General features: G+C 43.1%; 1 protein-coding gene across 6 annotated transcripts in view; it reads right to left on the reverse strand.

Annotated features, from left to right (window-relative positions):
* Window positions 1-4,748: 4,748 nt before the first annotated feature.
* Window positions 4,749-15,698, reverse strand: part of agrn (agrin) — a 259,719-nt gene continuing 248,769 nt past the window's right edge. For all 6 annotated transcript variants that reach the window (XM_085444936.1, XM_085444935.1, XM_085444938.1 and 3 more), the window contains 3 exons: window positions 14,335-14,559; window positions 11,648-11,751; window positions 4,749-7,756 (listed from right to left, as the gene is read on the reverse strand). In XM_085444936.1, the coding sequence (XP_085301062.1) occupies window positions 7,596-7,756; window positions 11,648-11,751; window positions 14,335-14,559 (490 nt within the window). In that variant the 3' untranslated portion in view covers window positions 4,749-7,595. The remainder of the gene's footprint in view (window positions 7,757-11,647; window positions 11,752-14,334; window positions 14,560-15,698) is intronic.

Genomic DNA, 15,698 nt, shown 5'->3' on the forward strand with positions numbered 1-15,698 from the left:
TTCCTTGTGTACATGTTCTGTTTTGTTTTGATTTAATTCCTGGAAAGAAAGAAAAACCCTTTAATCAAACTACTTGCAGTTATTAACTCGAAAATGATCTTTCCCTCAGTAGGATCCCTCACTGGGCAAAACTATTTCATCCACAGCATTTCATATAGTTTTAATTAACACAAGATGCGGTGTCTTTCTCTGTCATTAGCAAGGAATAAATTAAACTCATTAAATCTCGAGCTTAATGAAAATGCTCGAGACAGATTTGGGATGCGCTGAATGATGTATGAAGCTGTGCAGCAGCTACTTTTTGTTCTTTTTGAATCTGGGACTTTCAATTAGCAGCAGGCCACCGCAGACTGCTGTTTGATGAGTTGAATTATAAGAAGTAAATATCACTCTAGCCAAAAAATGTTGTTTATAGGCGTGTTTACGAGCGTGTTTTTTGCTTTAATTGCTCTTAAAAACTGCTTGGCTTTGGATATTTTGAATGTGAGCAGAAGCCTCTTGTTAGCACAGAGCTGTGATTACCTCAGTTTGTGGTGGAAGACTAATGATCCTGATATTCAAGGTTTCCACTAAACTGCACTTAAAATATTTTAAAACTGACCTGTATATGGAAATACCACAAGCAGCCTGAACCACTGATAAAGGCAGGACGGATCCATGCTTTCATGTTGTTTACACTAAATTCTGACCCCAGTCATCCAACCAGCCAACATTTTTCCAATCTTCAAATGTCCAATGTTTTAGAGCCCATTTGAATTGTATCCTCAGTTTCCTGTTCTTAGCTGACTGGAGCGACACACGCTCTGGTCCATCTGGTCCCACGTGCTGTATTCAGAGATGGTCTGGTTGTAAAGATTGGTTATCTGAGTTACTGTTGCTTTCCTGTCAGTTCAAAACAGTCTTGTCCCCTGTCCTCTGACCACTGGCATCAAGACGGCATTTTTGCTCATAGAAATGCTGCTCAGTAGATATTTTACTTTTTTGGACAATTCTCCGTAAACCCCAGAGATGGTCATGTGGGGAAGACCCAGTAAATCAGCAGACAGCCTGGTCTTAGTATTGTAGTCATGGAACAACAGTGCTGCATTCAAAGTCACTTAAATAGCCTTTTTCCCTCATTTTGATGCTCAGTTTGAACTCCAGCAGCAGCATGTCTACATACCACAATACACACCCCTCGTCCAAAGGCAGCCTGTCACAACGCGCTCCATCCGGAGATGGACCCCAGAAAAGGAGGATGCTCTGAGAGACTGCTATGACACCACAGACTGGGATGTGCTCCTGAGCCCACATGGTGAGGACATAGAGGGGGCGACACACTGTCTTACAGACTACCTCAACTTTTGTGTGGACACGGTCGCCCCTGCTAAGACGGTACGGTGTTATCCTAATAACAAACCGTGGGTAACACAGGAAGTCAAAGCTGTGCTCAACATGAAGAAGAAGGCTTTCAGGAGCAAAGTGAAGGAGGAGATGAAGGCAGCACAGCGGGAGGTGAAACGCTGCCTGAGGGAAGCAAAGGACACCTACAGGAGGAAGGTGGAGCAGAAGTTGGAGAGGAACAATATGAGGGAGGTCTGGAATGGTGTGAAAACCATCACAGGCCACAACACCAAGAAAAGCACAGTGGGGGGGACTGTGGAGAAGGCAAACGAACTCAACAACTTCTTCAACAGGTTTGACCAGCCCACAACCCCCTCACCCTCACCCTCACCCTCACCTTCACTACAGAGTCCTCTCCCCACTCTCCTGCCTCCCTCGCTTCCCCCCCTTCCTGACACCATGACACCCCCCTCCTCCAATCCCTCTCTCAGCAGCAAGACATCTCCCCCCCTCCCCTCCTCCCAAACACCTCCCAGTGTCACAGTGGATCAGGTCAGGAGGCAACTGAGGAAGCTTCGCCCCAGAAAGGCAGCAGGCCCAGACAAGGTGTGTCCTAGGATGCTTAAGGCGTGTGCTGCTGAACTTGGGGAGCCGCTACAACGAGTCTTCAACCTCAGTCTGCGACTGGGGAGAGTGCCCGCCCTATGGAAGACATCCTGCATCGTCCCGGTCCCCAAAAAGAACCGGCCCAATGAGCTGAATGACTTCCGACCGGTGGCACTGACGTCACATCTTATGAAGACTCTAGAGCGGCTCTTCCTCAACCTCCTCCGACCACAGGTACAACATGCCCAGGACCCACTACAGTTTGCATACAAGGCGGGTGTCGGAGTGGAGGATGCCATCCTGTACCTCCTACACAGAGCCCACTCACACCTGGATGGGGGAAAAGGCACGGTCAGGATCCTGTTTCTTGACTTTTCCAGTGCCTTTAATACCATCCGGCCCTGTATGCTTCAGGAAAAACTGAACAGGATGGAGGTGGACCCCTGCCTGGTCGCTTGGATCTCCGACTACCTCACCGACAGACCACAGTACGTCAGGCTGAAGGACATCACGTCTGACACTGTGGTCAGCAGCACAGGAGCACCACAGGGAACTGTGCTGTCCCCTCTTCTCTTCACCCTGTACACCTCTGACTTCTGCTACAACTCTGAATTATGCCATATTCAGAAGTTTGCAGATGACACGGCCATCATGGGGTGTATCTGGGATGATCAGGAAGAGGAGTACAGAAGTCTGGTGAGGAACTTTGTCGCATGGAGTCACACAAACCACCTGCAACTCAACACCTCAAAGACTAAGGAACTGGTTGTGGACTTCGGGAGGTCCAGAGAAGGTCCACTGCCGGTTCAGATAGAGGGGGAGGAGGTGGAGGTGGTCAACAAGTACAAGTACCTCGGGCTGTGGGTGGACAATAAACTGGACTGGTCATGCAACACAGAGCACCTGTATAAAAAAGCCCAAAGCCGACTGTACTTCCTCAGGAGGCTGAGGTCTTTTAACATCTGCAGGAAGCTCCTGAGGATGTTTTACCAGTCGGTGGTTGCTGGAGTACTTTTCTATGCTGTGGTGTGCTGGGGGAGCAGCACAGCAAAGAGGGACTCATCCAGGCTGGAGAAACTGATCAGGAGGGCTAGCTCTGTGGTCGGCATGAAGCTGGACACTCTGGTGACAGTGGCAGAGAAAAGGACATTAAAGAAACTGCTGGACATTATGAACAATGCTGGGCATCCTCTGCACACGGCCATAAACAATCAGAAGAGTCTGTTCAGTGACAGGTTGCTTCTCCCCAAGACAAGAACTAACAGACTTAAAAACTCCTTTGTCCCACACGCCATCAGACTGTTTAACTCCTCTCTGGAGGGGAGAGGGAGGGGAGACAGGAGGACAAAGGAGGGGGGAACAACTAAGCTGTAGTGCCTCTTCACCTCACTGTACAATACCTTGTGCAATACTTTTTGTAAATAGTCAACAGTGCAATAGACTCAATACTTGAAATGTGCAATTCACTTGTATTTTTATTTTTTATTCCTATTTATTCTATTTATCCCCTTTGTATATTTTATTTATATTTGTCTCTGTATTTATATATGTGTGTGTGTGTGTGTGTGTATATATATATATATATATAACAATTCTGTAACTGTAACTTCGGTCGTTGCTGTGCTTTTTTTGGAAGTCGAATTTCCCAGAGGAACCCACCCGAGGGATTAATAAAGTTCTATCTTATCTTATCTTACCTAAATGCAGTGGGTTTTGGCCACGTGACTGGATGATTAGATATTTGTGTTAGCATTCAGTTGAATAGCAAAACGCCCATTCCCGTTAGGTAAAACGATAATGAGTTGGTTGTTGCTGAGGGCACTTGTTCATGTAACACCAGTTCTTAGAATACTCAAGTCCCCCTGTATATATATTTAAAAAATCCTAGTTGTTCACATAAATCAGCAGTGCATCATCTCGTCACGTGAAAATATGTGAGCTTTAAAGCAAAGTCTGCAGTGACCAACTTAGCTGCAGGCTACACTAACCTTTGCTAAGGAGCACTGCTTGTTGCACAAATCTCTTTAGTGATGACAACTTTGATTTAGTTTTTTCAGACAGGAAATGGTGTCAGTTGGTTTGAGTTGGGGTGACCTCTTACACAGCTACATGACAAGGTGTTTATTACAAGCTCCTTCATACACGCACTCTTCCTTTTCTGCCATCAGTTTGAAGTAATCCAACAATTTTGTCCACTGCTACCTGGGTGAAACAATTTAACAATTCAAGCTGTTGATGCTGGAATAATGAAATAACTAGCCCAAAGTTCTGATCCGTACTTAATTGGGAATCTCTGGAAGATTAGCAACTCTATTCTGTTGAAAAGAACAAAATCGAACCAGGGAAATGTGAGATGTTGGTAAGGCCCCACGAGCACAGATGTGCTAAAATCATTCCAAGAAAATGACCTGTATACTTCCTAATGGTTGAAAGTTGTAACCATTAATATTTCAGTTTCCAAGCTGCTTTTTTCCTGCTAAAATAGCAAATTATTGTCTAATTTAGATCACTGTACTTTCTGGAATGAATCATTCAAATGTTGCCAAAAGAGTGCTATAGCCACAACTGGGCCTAGTATTCCCCTAATGTTTGAGCTATGAAAGTCACCAATGAGCAAAAAATAAAATAAATCAAGTAAACATGAATAATTCTCTAACTTTGATCTCTACTCTATTATCTCATATTAGAACTGAATTATGCAGGGTGGCAGGAAAACGTAAGTGCTGTAAGTTCTGACCTGTAATCAGTAATCAAAATAAATATTAAGCTTTGATGTGGCACAAATTAGGACAAAATGAAGATGACAGACAAGATGAGACTCCATTTGGTTGACGGTTTATTTCATGGTGGTAGGAACACAAGACAAAGGTCATAAAGTTAGTAATGTTCAGGTCATGCCACTCTTATCGGTGCACTGCCCTTTGACGAGGTTTGCGCAGTCAGACAGTAGTTTACAGAGGCCAGACATGGAGGGTAATCCACATGTAGACATAAATAAGGAACAGAAAATAGATTCAAAAATCAGTAAATAGAAGATTTTTTTTGTAAAAAGCCAGATGGGATATTTGCGTAAGCCCTCTGGGATATTTTTTTCATATGAGTATGAGCATTATTACTAATATAGTCATTATTATTATTATTATTTTGTATTACTCATTTACATTATCAGAATGAGGCTAATACACTGGCTAAAGTAACAAAACAGTTACATGGATAACGTCTTCGTCACCTGCTCGCAGTTCAAGATGACTGGTTTTTAAGGCAATTCATAGTTTCCATCCAAACCATACATGGACTGCAATTGTCTTTTGTGTGTGTGTGTGTGTGTTCTCGAGTCCAAGTGGTTCCACCTGAAGTGGTCAAACTCCAAGAAGAGTGTAATAAAATAAGACCAGTTTAAGCTTTGAGAGAGTGACTGCTGGAATTTTAAAAGCATCTTGGAACACTAGAAGAGGGATTCCTGCCCTGGTGCGGACGCACACAATCAGCTTCAGTGCTATTCCTCCCCCATTTACAGAAGTATAGAGCATCGTGTGGGTGAACAGACAAAAGTCAGACATGGCTCCAGTGTATAGTACTAAAAACATAAACCTCCACAGATCACACGTTGTTGCTAAATTTACACTTAAAAATTGCAGGGCTGTACAAAAACAGGTTGCTTGATGACTTTTAAGGAGGGAAAGATAATTAGGAACCTAAGAGAAAAGGAAACGAACAAACGAAAAAGTACAAGACCATTTGATACTCAACCACGAACAGGCATGATTTAGTCTCAGAATATTGCCAAGGTTCTCATATCAAAACAAGTTTCTTTCAGTCATTCATCGAAGCTTATTGTGGTTCAGCAAAGACGACTCCACGTTGCAACAGTTCACTGAATTGTACAGGATTCGCACTAGTTAAACAAACCCATGCGTTACTAGGTTAGATCGCAAGTACTGAAGGATTATGTATGTTTTCCCAGTTTTTTGCGGCTGCTATGGCTTCAAAGGGTCACAATAGCGTCAAAGTCTCTCTCTTTTTCTCTCTCTTTCTTTCACTCAACAGCCGAAAGAAGAAAAAAAAAAAAGATTCCTCCAGGAATGTTCCTAGGTGAAATACAAAAACATGAATTTAAGTCTCAGGTAGAGTTTTTTTTCCTCTTTTTTTGTGAAGATTTTTTTCTCTTTGTGTTGACTGACTGCTGTTTGACAGGACATTCCCAAGAGAAGTGGCTCTCGTGATAAGATCTCCCTTTGCCTCCTTTCTGTCTGTCCTTTTCTTCAGTCTTTGCTTTCAGCACCTCCTTAAGGTCAGATATGGTAATAACTCTTCCCTTAGACGCCATTAAAGGCCCTGCAAAAACTAACTGCTCCCGAGAATAATACAGAAATATATATCTATCACAAACAAAACAAAAAACAAAAAAATGAGGAATGACCAGACTTTAAAGATGTCTGTGAAGCCTGTACTTTCTGAAATCACTGAGAAGTGAAAATAAAAGAAGAAAAAGGAACCTCGATTCGTTTAAAACAAGAACAAAAAACGCCCCCCTCCCCCGACTCCCAGTTATTCAAAATAGATTCTTTTTCTTGGACTCAAACAAACAAACAAAAAAACCCCCAGATTTTTCAAACCAACACTGCAGAAGTGCATGCATTTATAGTGGTCATCATTAGTTCATCTGCTGATTGTAGAACAGAACGCACAATAGTACAGGAGAAGCACAATTTCTCCAACGAGAACCCATCTTACATATTCACAGTCTCAGGTATTATTTATATACTCTATATTTATAACATCTATCCATGTCTGTGATTCATGTCTTGACTTATGACTAATAATATGCAAGTCATTGTTGCACGCAGCGCTCTCTCTCCGTCACATCGGGTTGCGGTGTTAGTGAGTCATATTTCAAAACTAAAGGCTTGGATGGGATTCAGATCGAGTGGAGAGATTTTTCTTTTCTTTTTTTTCCCTCTTTTCAGGGTGCTGTGAGATGGGGTTGATCGAGTGCTTATGACTGTGTACTTTCTCACTGTAGCAGCTTGACTGATTTCTGAAAAGTCCCATTAGGAAAATACAGTGGACTGAATACCAGGGCTGAATACAGAGTTTCTTGACTGTAGTCGGCAGCTGGCTGCAGCATCGAAGAAACGCACGCACCGGCTACAGCATCCATCTCTCGTGAGGGAATGTGTGTCTATCAAAGATGTATAGGCCATGCTTGGGGAATGTGGAACGGCAGATATGGCACCGAGACAAGGCAGTAACCGGAGATCATCAGCAGGGTCCACCGTGTTCAAGTAAAGGATGAGAATAAAAAATAATAAAAAACAAAAAACTGGTAGGGCTGTTTTTTTTTTTAAAAGATTCTTTAAAAACATCAAATGTGACATGGATTTAATATCTGTGGTTTTCACCGAGGTGCCTTCTTTTTGGAAAAAAAAAAAGAAGGGCCTTGAAAGAAAAGGAATTTTTTACTGTGAACGGAGGTGCGGATAAGAGCAAAATATATAAAACAAAAATGAAAACAACATATTCATTTTCTTTCCATATAAAAAGCGATGAGAAGTATACAAAAATAGAAAATAATTACAGCAGGAGACATGGGCGCTATAGAGGGTGCGGGTGGGAGGGTTTCTTTTTCTTTTTCATTGCTTGCGATATTTCTGTCTTTGCTGGAGTTATTTGGCGGCGGAACAGTGTAATATTCTGGGGCTGTTTAAGGCGTCCTCCACCAGGTGGAGATCCACCCCGTCCACCACCACGTCCTTGATGCAGCCAACGAAACCCGTGCTGTAGGCCTTAGGCAACCGGCGGGCAACCGGCAGCTCCTCCAGACCACCTGAGGAGGGACAGGAGATGAGGTTACTTTGACTGTGAGTCACTGAAAAGGTTATTTCAGTCAAATCAGCCAGCAGTTCCTTTTTAACTTTAAACTTTTCTTTTTTTCACCTGCAGAAAAATACTTTGCACAACTAGTCAACTAATCTTAAAAGTCAGTGTAGTGCCCCTTTAAAGATCAAACAGCGGGATAAGGGTTCGGCTTTTGCAACGAATTAAACTGGAAATATCCATCAAATAGCCAACCTTTGAAATATTTTGGTACAAACTACAAAAGCAGCTACATGGTTTTGTCAGGTTGTATTACAGCCTTTGATATTTTTCACTATGACACCAGCTGATGGACATGACAGGATGACAGTGTATTTGTCAGACTGCCGTGATCAAAGTGAGATGGAGCCTAGCACGGCAGTCACACAGAACTGAAGTCAGACAGAGAAGAGAGAATGTTCTTTTAATTTGACACGGTGTATAAAGTACTAAAAAAAAAAAAAACACTACAAAAGAAAGGTGGTGACGGAGTATAAAATGATGAATGCTTAACATCCTCATTATTTTTAATTTGTTTCCATCTTTGGTGCTAAGTGCTCACTGCCGTGCTGTAAACTCCCCGTGTATCACATGTCCATCACTTAGTCTTCTCAGCCCTCTGGCAGCCTTTGTGTATATAGAAGTCTGATTTCTTATACGTGCTGCTCTTTGCTGCTCATAGCTGAGTTGGCCCTGAGGTACAAAACACAACAGCATCCTGAAAGCAAAAGAAAACTAAAAACAAAACATTTCAGAAATGGTCACTTTTTTTTTTTTTAATGTTGTTGTGTTTTTCGAACTCTGGGCCACCACTTGTATACAGCTGCTAACTACCCACTTCTTCTCGTACTTATTTCAAAGAAACGTTTGCAGATGTTAAAGGTAGAATCTGATCTATTGAACATTGTGGACTATGCTTAAAAGCTGAGTCTGTGCCAGGAAACCAACCAGTTTAAATAAACTCTACTAATTCTGCCAAAAAGAGAATTATGCTGGAAGCCTGTTGATGGCTACAAAAAGTGTCTGATCTATGGGCAACTTCCTAAGCCAATTATTAGTGGGGGTGTATATGTTTAGCCTTTATTTAAATATTTGTGATCCTGTGTGGTTTAAGAAAATACCAAATAATTTCAAACTTGTGCACCAAATTCTTGTTTTCTAAAGTCATTAAAGATGTATGGTGTAGAATTATCTCACCCTGGAAAAAGAACAGTTCTAAGAAATAATGAAAACACCCCAAACTACCATGATATTCATGCCCATGATAAATGCTATATAAACTTATGACCACAACCAGTGTTGGGAAGATTACTTTTAAAATGTATTCCACTACAGATTACAGAATACATGGCCCAAAATGTATTTTGTAACGTATTCTGAATACTTTGGATTACTTAATATATCATCATGCTTTTTACAACTACATGAATGTACTATTGCTGTGTGATCTATTACTATTACTGAAGGCAACTCGCCATAACAATACCAAATAGATTTAAAATCTTAATATAAAATGAGTAACAGTAGGGTGGACATTAGGTAAAGCTGCACTTTTTGCCGCGATCTCGTATGGAAAACTATTCCGCGCGTATATAAAACAGGTCCGCGGCTCCGAACCGTAGTAATGGGACCTCTGGCTAATACGTTAGGTTCCGTGTCGGGCTCGTAGCTGAAAACACGATCACAGTGTACAGTCGAGTCTTAATAGCTTACATGTTAGTGTGCAGTACGCAAGATCGACAGCGCACAATGTGCTTTGAGGTAGCAGCCAAGAAAGGTGAAGTTTGTGTCTGTGAACACCCGTGTGTACACTTGTGTGCACACCTGTGTGGATCGGCACACTTGTATTCAAAAGGTTTCTCCATGTAACGATCTGCTAGGGAGTGTGGGGAGCCATAGCCCCGTCCCCCAGGGCATGAAGCAGGTGGAGGAGATCCAGGCCCCAGAATACGAGGACCCACCCTCCTGGGAAGATCTGAGGAGAGCTCCAAACGAGAGGTCACCCAGCAGCCATGGAGCAGAGGCCAGAGGGGGTTGTAGTGACGTGCCTGCAGGCTCTGCCGGCAGCCAGCTGTGCCAGAAAGGACCGGGCCTCAGGCCCAGAGGCCGGTACATGGGGTGCCCGGTACATACATGAGCGCCCAGCCCCAGACACCAAGAACCACCAACACACCAACATCTGAGGGCATCGGGCACTGGCAGGGAGTGTGGTGAGGGGAGATAGGCCTCCATACCTCGGAGAGCCTGAGATGTTCCCAGAGAGGTGGAGTCTATGACCCAAGATGACATAAAGACACAGACGAACAGGCGCACACAGACACAAACATGCATTCCCACCTCCATATACACAAACAAATACTCGGCACTCACCCGACATGGAGACAGACACAAATAGACACTGTACACACATTCACACTCCCCAAACATACTCTATATGCCAGGTTCAGGTACCCCTGCCCCCAGAGGGGCAAACCGTACCCGGACCCAGGAGAAGCTTCTCGGATGAGAGGTGAAACGTCTTCAAACAACTTAAAGAAGTCCAGACGCTTTTCTTTCCAAGCTCCTTAGACTTCCTTCCTTGGACCACTTTTAATAGACACTGACCACTGCAACGGGGAACACCTCACAAGGGCTGCAGATCTGGAGATGCTCTGAGCCAGTCGTCTAACCACCACAATTTCACCTTTAGCAAACTCTCTCAAATCATTACGGGTGTAATTCTTCCAGCTCTCCTAATTTTTGGGTGCCTGCTCAGGTTCCTCTATTGATGGTGTTTTGAGCAAACATAAAGTAGTCATTAGTGTCTTTCTCACTAAGACAGTGTGAAACATCTTTATTGAGAATTATTTTGAATCTGTTCTTAGGGGGAGAGAGACCATAGCTTCATTTTCCATGCCTTACCTATTTAGCCCTCTTTTCTGTTTCCCTCTTTGGTATCTACAGGGTCAGAACCCTCCTGCATCCCTTTTCCTCTTTACTTGATGCCCGTGCGACTCATTTCACCCCCGCACCTCCATCTCTTCCATGTTTTGTGAGGCCGAGAGTTCACATTCCCGCTGAGCTCTTTACATCCCCTGTCCCTGCCCGCATTAATCGGATTGTGTGCCTCAGAATCAGGAGTCGACAGGGCTAATTTCATGCGAGTTACAGATGAATTAATGATGAACAGCGAAAAGGGGATTTAAAAAGGGAGAAGGGCTCTCGATGGGAGGGCTACGTGAGGATTATATATTCTTGCTGCAGGGCTCGCTCAGCACCTGTTCCACTGCGCTGCCTCCCCATGTGTGTTTGTGTACGTGTACCTGAGAGCACGAGCACACCTCTTACATGCGGCGAGGCTCTTTAAATGTCACTCGGGCTGCTTCTCCTCACAGACCTGCGTCTTTTTTTCGCTGCGCACTGTGCATTTTAAAGAACAGTCTGACTTTATTTTGCTGCCCGTCTTCAATGTTATTTCCTCAGAATGTTCAATCCAGCGGTGCTGTGTGTGTTCTTTCAAAAACGATTTCTCTGAGCCAAGTTCAGCTTAAATTGAACTCGAGGTAGATAACGGGCCGACTTTGGTCATTTTCAATTCAGGAGAGCAGACAACATTGGAGTTAGTCAGATAGCCTTTCATTTCTCAACTCAATACCTGAATAGGCTTGGACTTTTTTTTTTTGCCTAAACTGCAATCTTTTTTTCACCTGCCAGAAGCATTGACTTCATTGCTCACTTTTTGGCAGCCCAACCAGTGGCTAGGATGAAAAAGCACTATTCTGCACAATTACAAGCATTGCCATGCTTTATGTATGGCATAGCTAGGCACATTTTCAAGTCTGAATTAAGAGTTCAACTTTTTCCTGCATGTGTGGCCACCTACCCAGCCAGAGTGCTCCATCTGTGTCCAGCTGTGTTGATGCCAGAGGTGATGACCCTGTCACCGGTGCCTCGTTGCCAACCTGTAGAGAGCCGTCTCGAAGTGCTCTAAAGAGGAGAAAGACAAAAGGAGAAGGGCACTGGAAGTGAGTACGTGTGTGTCACAGCGAATAGCTTTAAATTGCAGTTTCGTTTCGTTTGAGGCATCAAGACTCTATTGCTCGACTGCCAGTATACTAAGCACTCACATAACTGCCTTTGCCAAGCAGTGTTCTAAACGTGCCTGTCTACCAGCTAACAGATGCCGTTAGAGCACCATTTATTTGAGGTGGCTCCATGTGGCGCATTAGCACACACTTAAGAATTGTGAAGACAGAGCTGATTTGAACCCCGCTAAAGTGGGCTTCCAGCAGAGAGACTGCCATTAGAGGCAAGCCACAAACACAGCTAGCTATGCAGCTTTGTGAGTCGTATGCCACATGCTGCGATTTACACCATCATTACCATCGAAATGATGTCATCTTCTCATGCGGTCTCCCTGTTAGTCTGGGATGAGATTTGGCCTAGTTCCTGTTTGAAATGGATGGAGCAGCTTTTCAGGGATCGATTATTCCCGCCTTACGTGATGAAACCGAACAAATTATCCCCCCACGTGACCAGTCGCCGCTATGCCGAACGTAAAATGCTCACCGACGATAATGCAGGGGTCGCAGGGAAGGTGTTGAGTTTGGGCAATGAATTTATTTTTAATGAAGAAATCCATTAAAGTGACATCACCATGGGACAGAAAAGTTCGGCACACTTCGTGTTTTTTCTCTTCTATCCATTATTCATTTACTAAATGTTATTTTCTCTAATTCAAGTGTTATTTATTGTTCTTGCACATGCACCTACAGTCACTGGCCACTACATTAGGTACACATTTTCAACTACTTGTTAACACAAATATCTGGTCATACATGTCACCTTGGCATTAAGACGTAGCCTAGACGACCTACTGCAGTTCAAGCTGCGCATCAAAATGTGGAAGAAATGTGATTTAAGGGACTTTTAACATGGCGTGGTTCAGAAATCTACTAGGATATACCCACAAAGAAATCTCTTACTGATTCTCTGGCACGAAGAAATTATTTAGTTCTGAAGGCAAAATGGGGTCCAATCCAGTGCCAGCAAGTGCAACTAATAAATTCAATTCAAATTTTATGTATATAGCACCAAATCATAACAACAGTTACCTCAATACACTTTATATTGTAAGGTAAAGACAGTTTAAGAATACAGAGAAAAGCCCAACAATCTGATGACTCCCTCTGAGTAAGTGCTTTGGCGACAGTGGTGAAGAAAAACTCCCTTTTAACATTAAGAAACCTCTGGCAGAACGTGAGAGGAAGACAGGAAAGTGAGTGTCGGTGAGTGTCTATGCACCTGCTACAGGTTTGTATAGACAAGGCTCAACTGTATCAAAAACTGTTTATGATGTGACTGACTAGTTTTGTGGTAAGTACAACGTCATCTGTCCTGACAAACTGATCAAATAAATTCTGTTGTTAAAGCCACCCCCTTCCAGCTGTGGGCCCTTGCGAAAATTGTCACCTGCTGACTTTGAGAAAGTAACTCGTGCATTTATTTCATCCAGGCTTGACTACTGGAAAAGCCTGAAGGGCATTTGTTTTTGCACTTTGCACTTTTTGCACTTGAGACCCATGTTTGGTAGTAGTACTAAGCTTATGCATTAAAGTGCATCAGACTCCACCTCCGGGTAGCAACACATATGCAACAGGTTTAGACTTCATAGTTGGCTGCATGGATTAGTGCAAGTTTGCACAATCTAAGGTCTCAAGCATTAAATCTGTTAATGATTGATTTCACACATTTTGTAATCTCTAAGTTACAAAAATGTCCCTGAGGTTCACTAATGTGTGACAAAACATGAAACTCCATGAACGATGAGACTTTTTCAGACTAACATCACATGCATTTTCTGACTGTTATGAAGCTTTTGAGTTTACATAAAACAAGGGGAATACCATAGGTATGCATATATGATATGTCTCGTGAGCCAAGTTTTTGCAGAGGCAAAGTCATTTTCACTTCTCTGGTGAGGCAGAGGTTCTACGGTTTGAAAGTCCCAGTTGTTAAGATTATAGCAATTTAAGCATGTGGTATGTCTACAGCTGTCCTGAGAGGTCAACGACAGTTCAAATGCTCACAGTCTGCTTGGACCTTCGTCTTCACTGCTTGCAGCTATATCAATGTTATTCATACTGTATTTCTATTCTTTTAAATCAAGCATTCTTGCAAGTCATCTACAGAGCAAAATACAGTGATGTGTATGAAAGGGAAATACACATACAAATACGCATTCACTTTTCTTATTTTTTTTACTCATTTATTTCCTGCCTATGTGTGTGTGTGGATATTGCAGGATGTTCTTCCTTTTTGAACATTCATTACCGTGTCAAAGCAATTTGATGCATAATATCATCCTCGTGCATGACCAGGCATGAAAATAACGTTAATCTGGAACTAATCAGAGTCATCTCAGTGTGAAGGATCGCTGTGTAGCCGAGGATTCATGCAGGAGATCACGGTGTGCAGCAACACAAACACAATATGGATTAATTCTAATCCTGGTCTAAATGTAAAAGCTTCCATCACTGATCCCCTGTTACCTATCGTCTCCCGTCTTACCTGCTGGCCTTGATGCGTATCCAGCTGTTGGTGTCAACACGCACAGTAGAGCGCAGCACCACGGGTTTGGAGCCCAGGTCATAGGTCATTTGGACATGTCCATCTACAATTGCTAGGGCAATGTAGTCTGAGCGCTCCACGCCCTTTCCGCTCCACAGCACCAGACCCTGGGTCGTGTCAGTTCGGATGCTTAGTTCAAATTTGTTCACCAGCAGAGCCTTCTCGCTAGAAGGAGAGAAAATACATGTTCATTTATTTGTCTGCTACATCAGAAAGATTTCTAATCTTTAACATACCTATGGATATTGCATATAGGAAGCAAGGGTCCTGTGCTGTCGTCTCAAAGGTGCATTACCTGTGATGACATCTGGTTCTATTTGCTTACATATTTAGAAAGAAAACTTTGTAGCTTTAACTCTGCAATCACATGCTAACAGAGTTACCGGGATTTTGAAGGAGAATCAGGATGCTGGGTGAGTAGCAGGGGGCTGTTTCGCTATTAGCTTTTCTACATCCTACTGAGCCTGAACTGCACTGCTGCCTACTGCTTCCTTTGTTGCTTTGTGCATTGCTCTGTGTGTGTTGTTTAGGCAGCTGTTTGATCTCCCGTCTCTTGACTGCTACAGCTGCCAGGGTGATTTGGATGCAGAGACTAGGAGACTTCCCTTCTATCCTTAAGAGGCACTGTAAGCCACTGTCACCGCTGCGCGAGAAAAGTACACAGAGCAATGTGCCTCTGCTGAATTCGTGCACAGACAGACAACACCGCACATCCATGTCTGCATACAAACACACTAACAAAGGTCCTCCGTGAGTCCACCAGAGATACAGCAGACATCCAGGCAATCATACCTCATCATTCAGTCTCTGCACATTTGTTTGCACATCAGCAAAATGGAACTACTTCCAACGTCTTCAAAGGGTATTTAAACACAAAGACAGAGACAAGGTGAGGGCACGTACGACAAAGAACCAACAACATGTGGATTCAATTAAAACAAAAAACAAACAAAAAAACAACACCACAGACCTGGAGATAGATTTGACAAGACAAGACAGACAACAAGGCAAGGGAGTCAGCACAGCAAACAGGGAAGCACATGGGAGTACAAACAGGACAGGAAATGGGAGGGAATACAGAGAGAATGAGAATAGCAGCTCTCCTTAACCTCGAGGAGATTTTCTTCATTTTTTTTTTCCTGTTTATCTTCCATTAAATGATGTCTAAACAAAGCAGCAAGATGATATTTAACTTTGGAGGAAATAAACTTTGAAAGCTCATGCCAAAAATGATGCCAGTCGCCTCAGCAGAAGCAGAGGGGGAAAAAAGGATTTTCTTTTCCAAAAACATGCTTAGGTTACAA

This window comes from Copadichromis virginalis, linkage group LG20 (assembly GCF_057382275.1).
Source record: "Copadichromis virginalis isolate Kocher_CV1m ecotype Utaka linkage group LG20, C_Virginalis_male_GT1.1, whole genome shotgun sequence".
Classification (NCBI taxonomy): Eukaryota; Metazoa; Chordata; class Actinopteri; order Cichliformes; family Cichlidae; genus Copadichromis; species Copadichromis virginalis.